This window comes from Trachemys scripta, chromosome 22, assembly GCF_013100865.1.
Source record: "Trachemys scripta elegans isolate TJP31775 chromosome 22, CAS_Tse_1.0, whole genome shotgun sequence".
Lineage (NCBI taxonomy): Eukaryota > Metazoa > Chordata > Testudines > Emydidae > Trachemys > Trachemys scripta.
The window spans coordinates 3,995,671-4,008,026 of NC_048319.1; the positions used below are offsets into that span (position 1 = coordinate 3,995,671).

A 12,356-nucleotide genomic window follows, 5' to 3' on the forward strand; every position below is an offset into this window, starting at 1 on the left:
CCCCCAAGCCTTCTCGAGTGGCCCAAACTGGGCAGATCTCAGACCTTATTGTTAGAGCTACAAGCCGCCCGTGGCCTCCATCCAAACCGTGAATGGAAACCACACGCCTGACTCCCCCCCCCTCCCCCCCCCCCCCCCCCCCCCCGTTGTTCAATTGGAAGCAGCTCTCTCCAGCGCGCTGCAGCTGCGCTCCCTCCGTGGCGAGTGTCCCAGGATGCCCCGCTGGCAGGGAGCCCGGGGGGCCGGTGCCAGCTGCGCGGCGGTTTTCCAGGGGCCGTGTAACAAAATAACAGGGGAAGGTTCTTGGGGATCGGCCAGCTCTGCACTGGGCTGGACGTGTGGGCGACAGGGCAAAGGGAGTGGATGGACGTGGGTGACACTCTGGTGTCACCCTCCCGGTGTGGGGCAGGGGAGGATCTGGGGGGAGAGGGACTGAGACACCCCTCCCGGTGTGGGTTGGGGGGCCCCTATGGGAACTGTCGCTTATATAACCGGAGGGGCCCAGGGCTGGGAGGGGCTGGCCCATCCGGGAGGGGTGACTTTGTCATCTTCCTTTAAGTAGGGGACAGCCAGCAGGACCCTGGCGTTCGGCCTGGAGCCTCAACCCCGCCATCGGCGCCAGCCGGGCCGTGGGGAATGGGGGCCATGGGGAGGCTGGAGCGCCTGCTCCAGTACGTGTGGGGACGGCGCCTCCTTTCGCACCAGGAAATGCATCCGGTGAGTGGGGGATCCCGGGGGAGGGGGATCCATGAGAACCGCTCACCATGTCACGTGTGACCGAGCATGGAACAGGCATGACAGCGTCCTTCCCCAGGGCCCAGACACAGGGCATCTCAGGCTGGTTATTACAGGGCCAGTGCTGATGTGGGGCATGGGGGAGGTCTTTGCCTGGGTGCGAATGACCCCTATGCAATGCACCCTGATATAAAGCGACATGCACACCTGGAGACCACCGGCTCCACTCCAGGCAGGCCAGGAATCCACCTCCGGTTCTCCCCAAAGCCCGTCAGCCTAACCCTCCCCGCGCCCAGCATGGCCACCTGCGCCAGCCCTGGGCAAGCACTGGCCTGGATTCCAGGGTCCAGTCGGCAGGGATCCAAGGAACAGGTTTGATTTCTCGAGCGGCCTGAAAGGTTCTCATGGGAAAATATTTTTCTCTGGGGCATTTCCGACGACTTCGCATTTTAATTTGGATTGAAACTTTGCCGGAGGTTTCTAATGACAAATGTTTGATTTGGGTTTTTTTCCCCTTTTTTTGGAGGGCGGGGGAAGCAGAAAAACAATATTTTTAGTTAATCTGAAAAAGTCCATAGAAAAATCTGGAAGGAAACTCATTTTGGGGGTGGGGTTGGGGGGAATGACCTGTATGTTCCTAACAACAAGAAATTGTGGATGAAATGTTTTAAGCCTCATTTGACATTTTGCATGGAAAATACATAGGCTTGGCCTGATTTCTAGGAGGGGGGAGAAATAAAAAAGCTTAAACTTGGGCAGAAGAAGCCATCCCCCAGCCCCCAACTATTCCTACCCCCACCCCCTCCCTCCAAGTGATTGGGCTCAACCTGACTCTGCGAATCAGACTAGCTGATCCCAATGGTCCCTTGAAATCCATGACGCACGCCCCCAAGGGAAAGCTGCTGGGGGGGGTACATTGTGGTACCAGTCCCCTTTTGGGGAGCCTCAGCGGTGGCTGGGATCCCAGGCAGACATGGGCAGGGTGGGAGCCTGTGGATTTGTCTGTGCCCATTGGCCAGAGTCCAGGGGTGAGCGGGTTCCTTATCTCTGCCCTGATTAGGCGGGGGGGAGGGGACGCCCGGCGAGATAGGGCACGATTCAGGGCACGCTCTGCCCTGCTCCCCCAGCTCCCCAGCCTTGGTGGCAATGTCAGCACTCCCCTTGGCTAGCCCCGGGAGGCACCGCTGGCTCGGCGGGCATCTGGCTCTGCGCCATGCCTGGGATTTCTGGCACCTTTTCCTTCCCCTTTGTTTTCCCCTTGGGCCACGGTGATGCTGTCACGGACTCACAGATCGTGCCCACTCTTGGCCCCATGCGGTCTGGGGGGGGTGCCCCTTTCAGTGCGACAGCCCTTCCCGGGGGTCCACTCTCTCTCGGGGTCAGGCCCCTCCACCTCCTGGAGCCGCACCTCTCTGAGCCTTAGCACGTCTGTCTCTGCCGTGGGCCCCCTCAGGGAGTCCACTCGCTCTGGACTCCTGGGGCCTCCACCCCCGAAGGGGTTGATGCCACCCTGTTCTCTAGATCGGAGTGACTCTCAGCCCACATAAAACAGGAGGATTTATTGAGAGTTGAACACAGCACAGGAAACTCTCAGGGCCTCAGGCCTGGCCTCCCTCAGCCCAGCACATCCCAGTCTCTCTGCATCCAGGTGGGCTCTGCCTGCTCCCCCTCTCCAGCCCAGAGCCCCCCTGCTCCCAGCTGGGCATCTGAGATCCCCGGCCCCAAGCCCCCCTCTGTCCATTGTCTTCTCTCCAGGGAAACAGGGTCGTAAACTGCGGCCTCCTCTCCTCCTTCTGTCCTCTGGCTGGAACCGGCTGGTTAGGTCACTGGGTCCTCGCTCTGCAGCCCATTGTCCTCCCACTGGCCAGAACCATCTGCAACTCCTCAGCTGGGTCTCAGGTCACTGGTCGCTGGGGTATCCGTCCTCCAGGCCATTGGCTGGGGTCCCACGTTCCCTCTCCGGTCCTCTGTAACAACAAACTCCCTCTCCCCTCCCCTCCCCTCGTTAAACCAGTAACACCCAGGGAAACTGAGTCCCACCCCCTCCGCATGCAAACCATTGAAACCCACCGAAAACAAGAAAACAAACAAGAAAATCCCCCACTTTATCACAGATGCTGCCGCACATTTTTCCAGTAAGTCGTCACAGCTCCTGCATCCCACACGCCCCACCCCGGAGTCCCTGCCCCGAACGGGCGCGGCGGAGCCAGCCCTGGCCCCCCCGTCCCGGCTCCCCCCTTAGGGCACAGGGCCTAGGATGGGACCCCCGCCGGATGGAAGGCCTGGCAGCTTGGGAGCCGCTGCGCTAAGGGGCTTTTACCGCAGGTTCCCCGAAGAGAAGCTGTGTGCGGGGGAGCCCCGGCAGTATCGAGTGTGCAAGCTACACGTGAGTGTGCACCGGAGCGACTGCGGCTGGAGTGGGGGAGGGGTGCATGTGACTCACTTGATATCCTCCCCGTGATGCCACAGCCACACGGAGCTGCCAGCTCAGAGCGAGGCACCAGGGTGCTAGACCGGGACGGCAGGCACCTGGGTTCTGTTTCTGCCGCCGGCTCTGGCTGGGTCCCGCCTCTCTGTGCCTCAGTTTCTCCATCCGGTGGCAGACCCTTTGTGCCCCCCGCCCTCCTCCAACGGTGGGTGGTTCCTTCCCGCATCGTCCAGCCCAGCCCCTCTGCTGTTCTGATCATGAGATTCACGTCCCATCTGACTCCCTGGCAAGACAGAGCTCAGGCACCCAGACCAGCGCTGGGCATGGGCATTTTCCCCGATTCTTGGCCTCCTGCAGTCCCCCCACCTGCCGGGTGCAGTGTAACCTGCCCGCTGGTCTCTGCCAGTACAGAGAGGACTCGGCGGGGCTTTGCCACTCCTTCGCATGCCCGACAGCCAAGGAACGGCAGGTCGCCCTGTGAGGCTGCAGCCCTGTGCCCTTCCCTTGTAGGAGTGTCCTGGCAGCTCGGTGCCCTTCCGGGCCGTGCAGTGCTCTCTGTATGACGGCAAGCCCATCCCGGGGAGCCAGGCGCGGTACCAGTGGGTTCCTTTCCATGGAGGTGAGTCCTGGGTTTGAATCCACCCCCCTGCGGTGGAACAGCCATTCCGCTGCATCTCTGCTCTCAGCCTGGGGGCTCGTCTCCAGCCCCTCTCGCTGAATGGCAGGGCCTGCAGGTTTCCCGCTCCCCTCAGCCCCAGTGTACGCCCTGGGTGGCTCTTGGGGCTGCAGAGAACAGCTGTTCCATGCCGGGGGCGGGGGGGGGACGGACAAAAGTCTGCTGCGCTATGTAACCTGACAGCAGGGCCGATCCTCACCCCATCCCTCCTCTCGCTTTCTCCTTCCCTCTCTCTCACTCTCCCCCCTCCCTTCCCATCCCCCCCCTCCTCCAGCGCCCAACCTCTGTGACCTGAACTGCCTGGCTGTGGGACACAATTTCTACTACACCTTCGGCCGAGTGCTGGATGGGACCCGCTGCAGCCCGGACTCCCCGGATCTCTGCATCAGCGGGCAGTGCTTGGTAGGGCTCGCTGCTGCTGCAGGGCATGGGCTCGTGGGAGACCCCGGACTGGGACCGGCGTTGTCTGCCAGTGCCTGGCGTACCCAGGCGGAGGGGGGGTTCGCCCTGTGCCTGGTACACAATGGCAACGAGGGATGCTGGATACGGCTCAGGCAGGGGGCGTAGGTGGGTGAGTTCCAGCCCTGGCAATGCGGGCAGCTGCCAGCACTCAGGGCTCACCCAGCCCCCGCTCGTTCTGGGGGTCGTCCCGTGCCGGGCAGGGATATTCGGTGCAGCCGCCTCGCCCTCCTTGATGCCCGTTTTCCCCTCCCCCCAGACAGCGGGCTGCGACGGGCTCCTGGGGTCCGGCTCTCGGAGTGACGCCTGCGGCCGGTGCGACGGCAGGAACGACTCGTGCCTCTTCGTAAAGAGGGTGTTCCGGGCCGCGCTCCCCTCCTCCGGTGATTGATTCTCCAGGGGTGAATGCTTTGGCTCTTGGCTTCAACACGCTCTCTCTGTCTCCTCCGCTGCATGCTCCTCCCCACTCCCCCCCTCACTGCGCCAGCCCAGCCCCTCCCCCCTCCGGGCACCGTATCCTCTTCCTGACACCAAGCGGGACAAACCCTCTGGGCGGGAGGAACCGAGCGACCCCATTGCTCGACCGCAATTCACAAGCCTTGCAGTTGACCGAGCGGATGAGCTGGCCTGGGCGGGGGGTACCAGCTAAACCCCGTTTGCTGTGGTGCCAGGCTCCAGTGCCCATCGCACCCCTCCCTGCGCCATAACAGCCTTGCTAGTGGCTTAGCAAATAATCCAGGCAGGGGAGGGGAGGAGGGTGCCTAGGCACAGGCTGGCACGGCTCAGGCAGCCACGCCCTAGTGACGCCAGGAGAAGAGGCCTGGCTCCTGTGGGGAAAAGGGCTGAGCATCGGTGCGAAGGCCCCAGAAGGCCTGGGCCTCTACAGAGGCTGCTGTCGAGGGCTTCCACCCAGGGTGGTCGTGATGGTGACTTGGGAGCTGGACTGGACGCGGTGACCCCTGGGAGAAGGGATCCCAAGGCCCATTGCCCCGCTTGAGCTCCCCCCAGCCATCCAGTGCCCCCCCCCATCCTGCGTGTGCGTGTGAAACCGACATCCCGCCAGCTCCAAACCATGCCGCAGCCTTCGCTTCCTTCCCCGCCCTGGACACGAGTCGGGGGAGCCGTGCAGGACGAGCTCGCCTCTCGCTGCCCCCGGGGCAGCGCCATTGGGTTCAGCCCCAGCATCGCTGCAGCACCGGGAGAAACCAGCCTCCCACATGCCCAGGCTCTGCCCTGACTCCTGTCTCCCCCCCACACACACCATAGGTTTCTTTGGGTACAAGAACGTGACGAGGATCCCGGCAGGGGCGATGCACATCAAGGTCACGGACCGGAGCCGCAACTACCTAGGTAGGAGGAGCCATCCCCACCCCATGGCCCCTGGTAGCCCCGCCCTGCCTCATACGGCTCTGCCCCCCACTGCAGGATGATTCCACTTGGAGTGATTCTCTGTCCCAGCAGCCCGCGAGAGCGAGATTGTCCCTGATTGTGTTTGGGGCGGGGAAGGTGCCTTTAAGCCAGAACCCAGGAGTCCTGACTGCCGGAACCCCATCCCACTCTAACCACCAGACCCCACTTCCCTCCCCAAGCTGGGAAAGGAACCCAGGAGTCCTGACTCCCACCCCGCCCCCGCTCTAACCACTAGACCCCACTTTCCTCCCCAAGCTGAGAAAGGAACCCAGGAGTCCTGACTCCCACCCCGCCCCCACGCTAACCACTGGACCCCACTTCCCTCCCCAAGCTGGGAAAGGAACCCAGGAGTCCTGACTCCCACCCCGCCCCCGCTCTAACCACCAGACCCCACTTCCCTCCCCAAGCTGGAAAAGGAACCTAGGAGTCCTGACTCCCAGCACCCCCCACTCTAACCACTGGACCCCACTTCCCTCCCCCTGCTCTAACCACTAAATCTTACTGCCTAGCCCAGCTATGCTGGGTTGGGGCCCTTTGTGCATCCTCCCCCCGCCCCCCGACGGCACAGCGACAGTCCAAGTCCCTTTGCTCCATATGCAGCTTCACCCCTTGGTTTCCCCCCCCCCCCACGAGCCCAGCAGACCCGCACGCTGTGCCCCCCAGGACCCCTGCTCCCCCCAGCCCTCCCTCTCTCTTCCTCGGGCCGCTCCGCTGTCTCTCCGCAGCACTGATGAACAGGGAGCAGCAGTACGTGATCAACGGAGACTGGGCCATCGACTGGCCGGGTGCGTACGAGGTGGCAGGCACCACGGTGCGCTATGCCCGGGACCCGGACAATCACGAGACCCTCGAGGCAGCCGGGCCGACAGAGGAGGATCTGCACATCATGGTGAGGGGGGCTGGGGGAGAGAGCGACCAGGGCTTACAGACTAAGGGGCTGCCCCATCTCTCTCTCCCCTTCACAGGCTGATCTCCCTGGTGCCCCCACAGCATAACACCCCTGGGGCCCCGGTGCATGGGAGAACACCCCCCCACACACACACACACTTCCCCCAGCATGTGTGCACACCGTTTTTTTACTGTAGGGTCTCCCCCGAGAGCTGGGTGGCACACCCTGGTTAGTTATTGTAGGGTCTCTCTGGGTGACTGTTGTATGCCCCCGACAGGTGGGAGCAGGGACGCGCGGGGCTCATGCTGCCTGGCGGGTGGGCTCAAAGGCAGCTCTCTGGCTTCCCCCTGCCAAGCAGGTCCTGGTCCAGGAGCCGAACCCGGGCATCGAGTATGAGTTCTGGCTCCCCAGGGAGCGGCACGGGCACCTCCAGGGCGACTCCAGCCCCCTGCGACAGCCTCAGCCTAGAGACCTCGACCTCAACCCACCCACCGTGCCCCAGCCTGGGCCCTGGACTACGCTGGTGCCCCCCACTCACCTCAGCGTCAGGGACACGACCACAGAGAGGTCCCGGCGTGGACCCACAGACACAGCTCAAACAGGTGCCTGCTCTGTCCCCATCTGGGGCTTCCCTCCGGAGCTCGGGCCATTGGCCCGGACGGACAGACAGACAGTACCTTGATTGCCTCTGCTGGAAGGATGGGGGCAGGAGAGGGGCAGGATGCTACCCCATGGGGGCATATTGCAGAGCCCATGGAAAGCCACCTTGTCAGCAGGATCCGAGCTCTGCTGTGGGGGGCAGATATAGCACCATGAGGGTGGCAGAGGGAAGGCCAGGGCTAGAAAAGCACTCCACCCCAGAGGGGCTCCAGACCAGGATCCGAACTGCAGTTCTGCCCTGGCCCCTAGCGCTCCAACGGGCAGAACTAAAGCCCCAGATCTGAGCACCTAGGGCCCTGGGGGAAGTTTGGATCCGGAACTAAACATCATCCCCCTGCCCCAGGCCTGTTTGTCCATAGGGCTCCCTTGGCTGCTGGGATGTGGGACCAGCCCTGACGGGGAGGGCTCTCGACACTCACTGCTCCCCGGCTGCAAAACCCCTCCCAGCCTGGACAGCCAGACCCTCTCCCACCATCCACACCCCGAACACGTGGGAGGGCAGATGGGGGAGTCACTGGCACCCAGCTCCCGTCTGTGCCCCCCAGCTACAGACGGCCCCACAACTGGGAGCTAGAGGGTGTCAGGGGTGGTATGTGCGCGTTTTGGGAAGAGGTTTCAGCCCCACTATCCCCAGGACAGCAGACCCCCCCCCGCTCCACTCCCCCCCCGCCAGCAGGGCTGCTAATGCTCCACGACATCCCCCTCCGTCCCAGCCCAACCCTTAGACACAACATAGCATCTCTCGGGCCCAGGGGGCTTCCGACAGGGCTTGCAGCTGTCGGGCAGGGTAGCAGGGTTGTCTTCCCCCCCCCCCCAATGATCCTCCACCCCCCACTGACTGCCCCGGCTTTGTGCCCCGTAGGAAGCTGCGGCAGGTGCCAGACGCCCAAGGGAAAGTCCCAGCGCATCCGCCACTACTGCCAGAGTGACTTTGGTAAGAGCCCCCAGCCCGGCCCTGCGGGGGGGCCTGAGTGTGAACACGGCAGGAAGAGGGAGCCAGGGGGGCACAGGGACCATGCGTGACTGGAACAGGCCAGGAGACCGTGGGAAGGGATTGCCGGGGCATGGTGGGCACTGAGCTTGGCTACACATCGTCTTTTTTTTAACTTGGCCACCCTGGCTCCCTGCTTGTGCTGGATCAGAGCCGGTGCCCCCTAGAGGGGAACCCCGTGTCCCTTTCCCCAACACCCCCAGGGCAGCCAGATCCCCCCGCCCCCTGTGGGGTGGATTGGAGCTAGCGCCCCCTAGAGAAGGAAGGGCCCCGTGTCCCATTCCCCAACACCCCCAGGGCAGCCAGTTGCCCGCGCTGGGGCAGATTGGAGCTGGCGCTCCCTATAGGGGAAAGGCCTCATGTCCCATTCCCCACCCCCTGAGCCAGCCAGTCCCCCCCTACTCTGGGGCCAGCTCGGAACTGGCGCCCCCTAGAGAAGGAAGGACCCCATGTCCCTTTCCCCAACACCCCAGGGAAGCCAGATCCCCCCTGTGGGGTGGATTGGAGCTAGCGTCCCCTAGAGGAGGAAGGGCCCCGTGTCCCTTTCCCCAACACCCCAGGGAAGCCAGATCCCCCCTGTGGGGTGGATTGGAGCTAGCGTCCCCTAGAGGAGGAAGGGCCCCGTGTCCCTTTCCCCAACACCCCAGGGAAGCCAGATCCCCCCTGTGGGGTGGATTGGAGCTAGCGTCCCCTAGAGGAGGAAGGGCCCCGTGTCCCTTTCCCCAACACCCCAGGGAAGCCAGATCCCCCCTGTGGGGTGGATTGGAGCTAGCGTCCCCTAGAGGAGGAAGGGCCCCGTGTCCCTTTCCCCAACACCCCAGGGAAGCCAGATCCCCCCTGTGGGGTGGATTGGAGCTAGCGTCCCCTAGAGGAGGAAGGGCCCCGTGTCCCTTTCCCCATCACCCGCAGGGCAGCTGATTTTCCGCCTGGCCTGTTGCTCCGATTCCGCCCTCTCTCCCCGCCCCACCCCTGACTCTGCTCTCACCCCCCCAGTGTTCCGGGCCCGGATCCTGGCCAAGCGGCCGATCGGGCAGGAGACGCGCTACGACGTGCAGGTGAAGCACACCTACCGCAACCGCTTCCCCCTGGTGCACCGGGAGTACGTGTGGGTATCCAACGCCTGCGACTGCCCCCCGCTGCTGGAGCGCCGCGAGTACCTGCTCATGGCCCGGCGGCACGTCAACTACGAGCACACGCTCAACCGCATCCTGCTGCAGCGCGGCAGCTACGCCCGGCCCTGGTCGCCCCGCGAGGACCAGCTGCTGCGGGACATCGCTGGGCGCTGCGCCCGGGGCAGGCCGGTGTGACCGGATGGGAGCCCCCTCCCGCAGCAGCATGGGCGAGCCCAGCCACGAACAGGGCTGGCAGGGAGCGGTTTGGGGGCACCCTGACCCGTTTCCACCCAGCCCCCCCCCCGTACATACTTGGGGTGAAGCCACAAAATGCGGGGTTCCCCTCAGCTCAGCCAGTCTGACCAATGCTGCCTTCACCTGCCACTCACCCCCGGGCTGGCTGGCTCCAAGGCAGGGCCCTGATGCAGTCACGTACCCCTGGCCTAAAGTCACCTCCTTGCTCCGAGTGCAGCCGCACCCCTACCTTGAGTGCCAGCCATGGGGGCGAGAGCGGCTGCTGAGATCAGCCTGGGACGGAGGAAGGCCGAGGGTAATCGGAACGGGGCGATTTCAGCCTCCAGTCTCTTCCCGATCCATTGAGCGGGACCCAGCCATGCTGCCCAAGGGGTAAAATGGGACTGTGGCTTCCCAATAGGGCACAATGTTCAAGTCCACGCCTGGTGGTTGAGGGGATGCAGGGCTTTAAAACGGTGCCTCCCAAGAGGTGCGAATCCAGGCCGTGAGCCTTGCAGCAACCCATTTACTAGAGGGGGCCACCCTGCTTGGCCACCTCCCTGCAGCCCTGGCACTGCGAAATCCAGGCGATGCAGGGTGCAAACGGCGTGAGAACCCAGACATCCCATCCACCTCCGCTAGCACGCCGTGCAAACACAGGCACCCGCTAGCCCATCATGCAAACCTACACATGCAAACAGACACACACACACAAACTCACTCTTCAGCCCCCACATGCACGCCAGCACCCACCCAAGTCCCACCCCTCGCACACCCAAACCCGTCTGGAGCGCCGAGTGCCCGAGGCAAAGCGTCTGTGTCTGTCTGTAATTAACCCCACTCCCCGCCCCCTCTCCCTGGGCTGCTTTTCTCCCTGGGGAGCTGCTCTGAGTCGAGGCTCTGGGATCAGACACTGCTGGGCTGCGCCTCCCCACCCCCACCCTGCACTGACGCCGGCCATGTTCCTCCCCAGCTGTGCCCAGCAGTGATAACACTTGAGTCCCCGGAATCCCACCCTCAAGCCCACGAGAGGCGCCCTGGACTCCATCTGCCCAGCCAGCCCCTTTGCCTGGGCCCACCAGCCCACGCCAGGCGAGATTCCCAGCTGGGCTTGGTCCTTGTTCCATCTCCACCCTGCCTGCCCCACTCCCTGTGCCGGCTTGGAGCCGCACGCTCCCTTCAGCCTAGGGGTGGGCTCCCAAGAGCTGGCAGAGATGGGCACACTGTGAGATGGGCACCTAAGGCGGGTGGGACAGCTAGAGAGGGGTGTCCCCCCCGTGAAGGTGCTCCTAGGGCCAGGGCAGTCGGAGGAGGGTACAGACACTCCAAAACATGCCAGCAGGTGCAGTGGGGGTGGGCTGTGCAGGACTGGGCAGGGCCTGTGTTGAGATGGGCCTCTCAGGGGTGGGGGCTCCTGGGACTGGAGGCAGAAGGGGAAGGGGTCGGAGATGGGCACAGCGGGAGGTGGGCCCTTCCTAATGCCACCTGAATGCGCTGCTAACCCAACACATAGTCCAGACTTGCCCCTCGGTGGCGCTCCCTCCAAGACCCCTCTGCAGTCCCCCGGCCTGCTTCACCTAGGGGCACTGCCTGGCCTCTCGCCCAGGGAGAGTCAAGCCAATGTGGGGCTCCCCTGCGCCCCCCCCCATCCCTTCTCTGTGTTGTGTTATTGGGGTAATTTATTTTTGCCAAATAAAATATGTCGCCGTGTTTTTAATTTAACCTTTTCTCCCCCAGTTTGGCCGAGTGCCCGATCCAGTACCATGCCTGGCAGGTCCAGGGCCCCTTCAAGGAATCCCCCCAGCTCTCCGCCAGCTGGCGGCTGGTGAAACGCAGCCGCCTCTGGGCTGTTTAACTGCTCCTCCGCGGGGAAAGGAGGAATTCTGCATCCATTGGACGCCAGAATGTCAGTAATGAGCTGGCATCCGGCCAGGGCACGCACCAGCTCCTGCCTTAGCATCTGCTATGATCCCAGAGGGGCAGGGACCTTGCTGGGCACATCCCCCCAGCCTGTCCCATGGAGCCCACGTGGTCTCTGCTCTCAGGTACCCAGGGAAGCACCTTTCCACACAGCACTGGGGCCTTACCCAGGAACGCCCCGGCAAGCGCCTGCATTTACAGACGCTCCCTGGGGAGCTTTAATGCCCTCCACGCGAAGTGGGCAAAGGCCTTAAAGCCTGATGCATCGGTGGAGTATGTGCCTCCCCCTCCCTCCCTCCAGCATCTCCCCCCCCACTCTGCAGAAGCCCCTGACTCAGGTGGGGCCCTGCACCCCAGTGATTCTGTGCCAACCTCATCTCAGGGCACCAGGGCGTTGTCACCCACTGAGTCACAGCAGCGGGCTGGCAAGGAACTGGGCAAGCCCCGCCCAGCTATCACCGGAGCCAGGGGCTGAGCCCCCCTGACTCATGTCACTGCTGGTTCCCTGTTTGCAAAGCACCGTTCCAACAGGCTCCCAGCCCGACCCGCTCGGCCGATGAACTTTCCCATCCCAGCGAAAGGGGCGGGGGGGCCGAAAGGGAAGCGCTGGAATAGGCAGAGCTCGGCAGAAGCCAGCGCTCTGGCCCTGCTCCCTTATCTGGAGCTGTTTCCCAAAACAGGCGGTTTTGTCTCCAGGAAAGGAGCTGGAAATTCCCCGTCGTCGTCACAATTAACAATGGTGGCAGGACTCGCTCCGTCCCCGCCAGCACACTCACCTCTCACCCCTAGACCCAAAGCGCCTGCCAAAGGGCAGCTCGAATAAACAAGGGAACAGGCTGTGA

At 63.6% G+C, this 12,356-nt stretch overlaps 1 protein-coding gene across 2 annotated transcripts in view; it reads left to right on the forward strand.

Annotated features, from left to right (window-relative positions):
• Positions 1–11,316, forward strand: part of ADAMTSL5 (ADAMTS like 5) — a 22,669-nt gene extending 11,353 nt beyond the window's left edge. Inside the window, exons 3-12 of one of the 2 annotated variants that reach the window (XM_034755266.1) lie at positions 563–717; positions 3,061–3,121; positions 3,674–3,782; positions 4,114–4,241; positions 4,558–4,681; positions 5,565–5,648; positions 6,434–6,597; positions 6,956–7,199; positions 8,120–8,191; positions 9,242–11,316. In XM_034755266.1, the coding sequence (XP_034611157.1) occupies positions 563–717; positions 3,061–3,121; positions 3,674–3,782; positions 4,114–4,241; positions 4,558–4,681; positions 5,565–5,648; positions 6,434–6,597; positions 6,956–7,199; positions 8,120–8,191; positions 9,242–9,555 (1,455 nt within the window). In that variant the 3' untranslated portion in view covers positions 9,556–11,316. Of the gene's footprint in view, positions 1–559; positions 718–2,849; positions 3,122–3,673; positions 3,783–4,113; positions 4,242–4,557; positions 4,682–5,564; positions 5,649–6,433; positions 6,598–6,955; positions 7,200–8,119; positions 8,192–9,241 lie in introns of both variants that reach the window. The other variant, XM_034755267.1, reaches the window with a different exon arrangement.
• Positions 11,317–12,356: the final 1,040 nt, after the last annotated feature.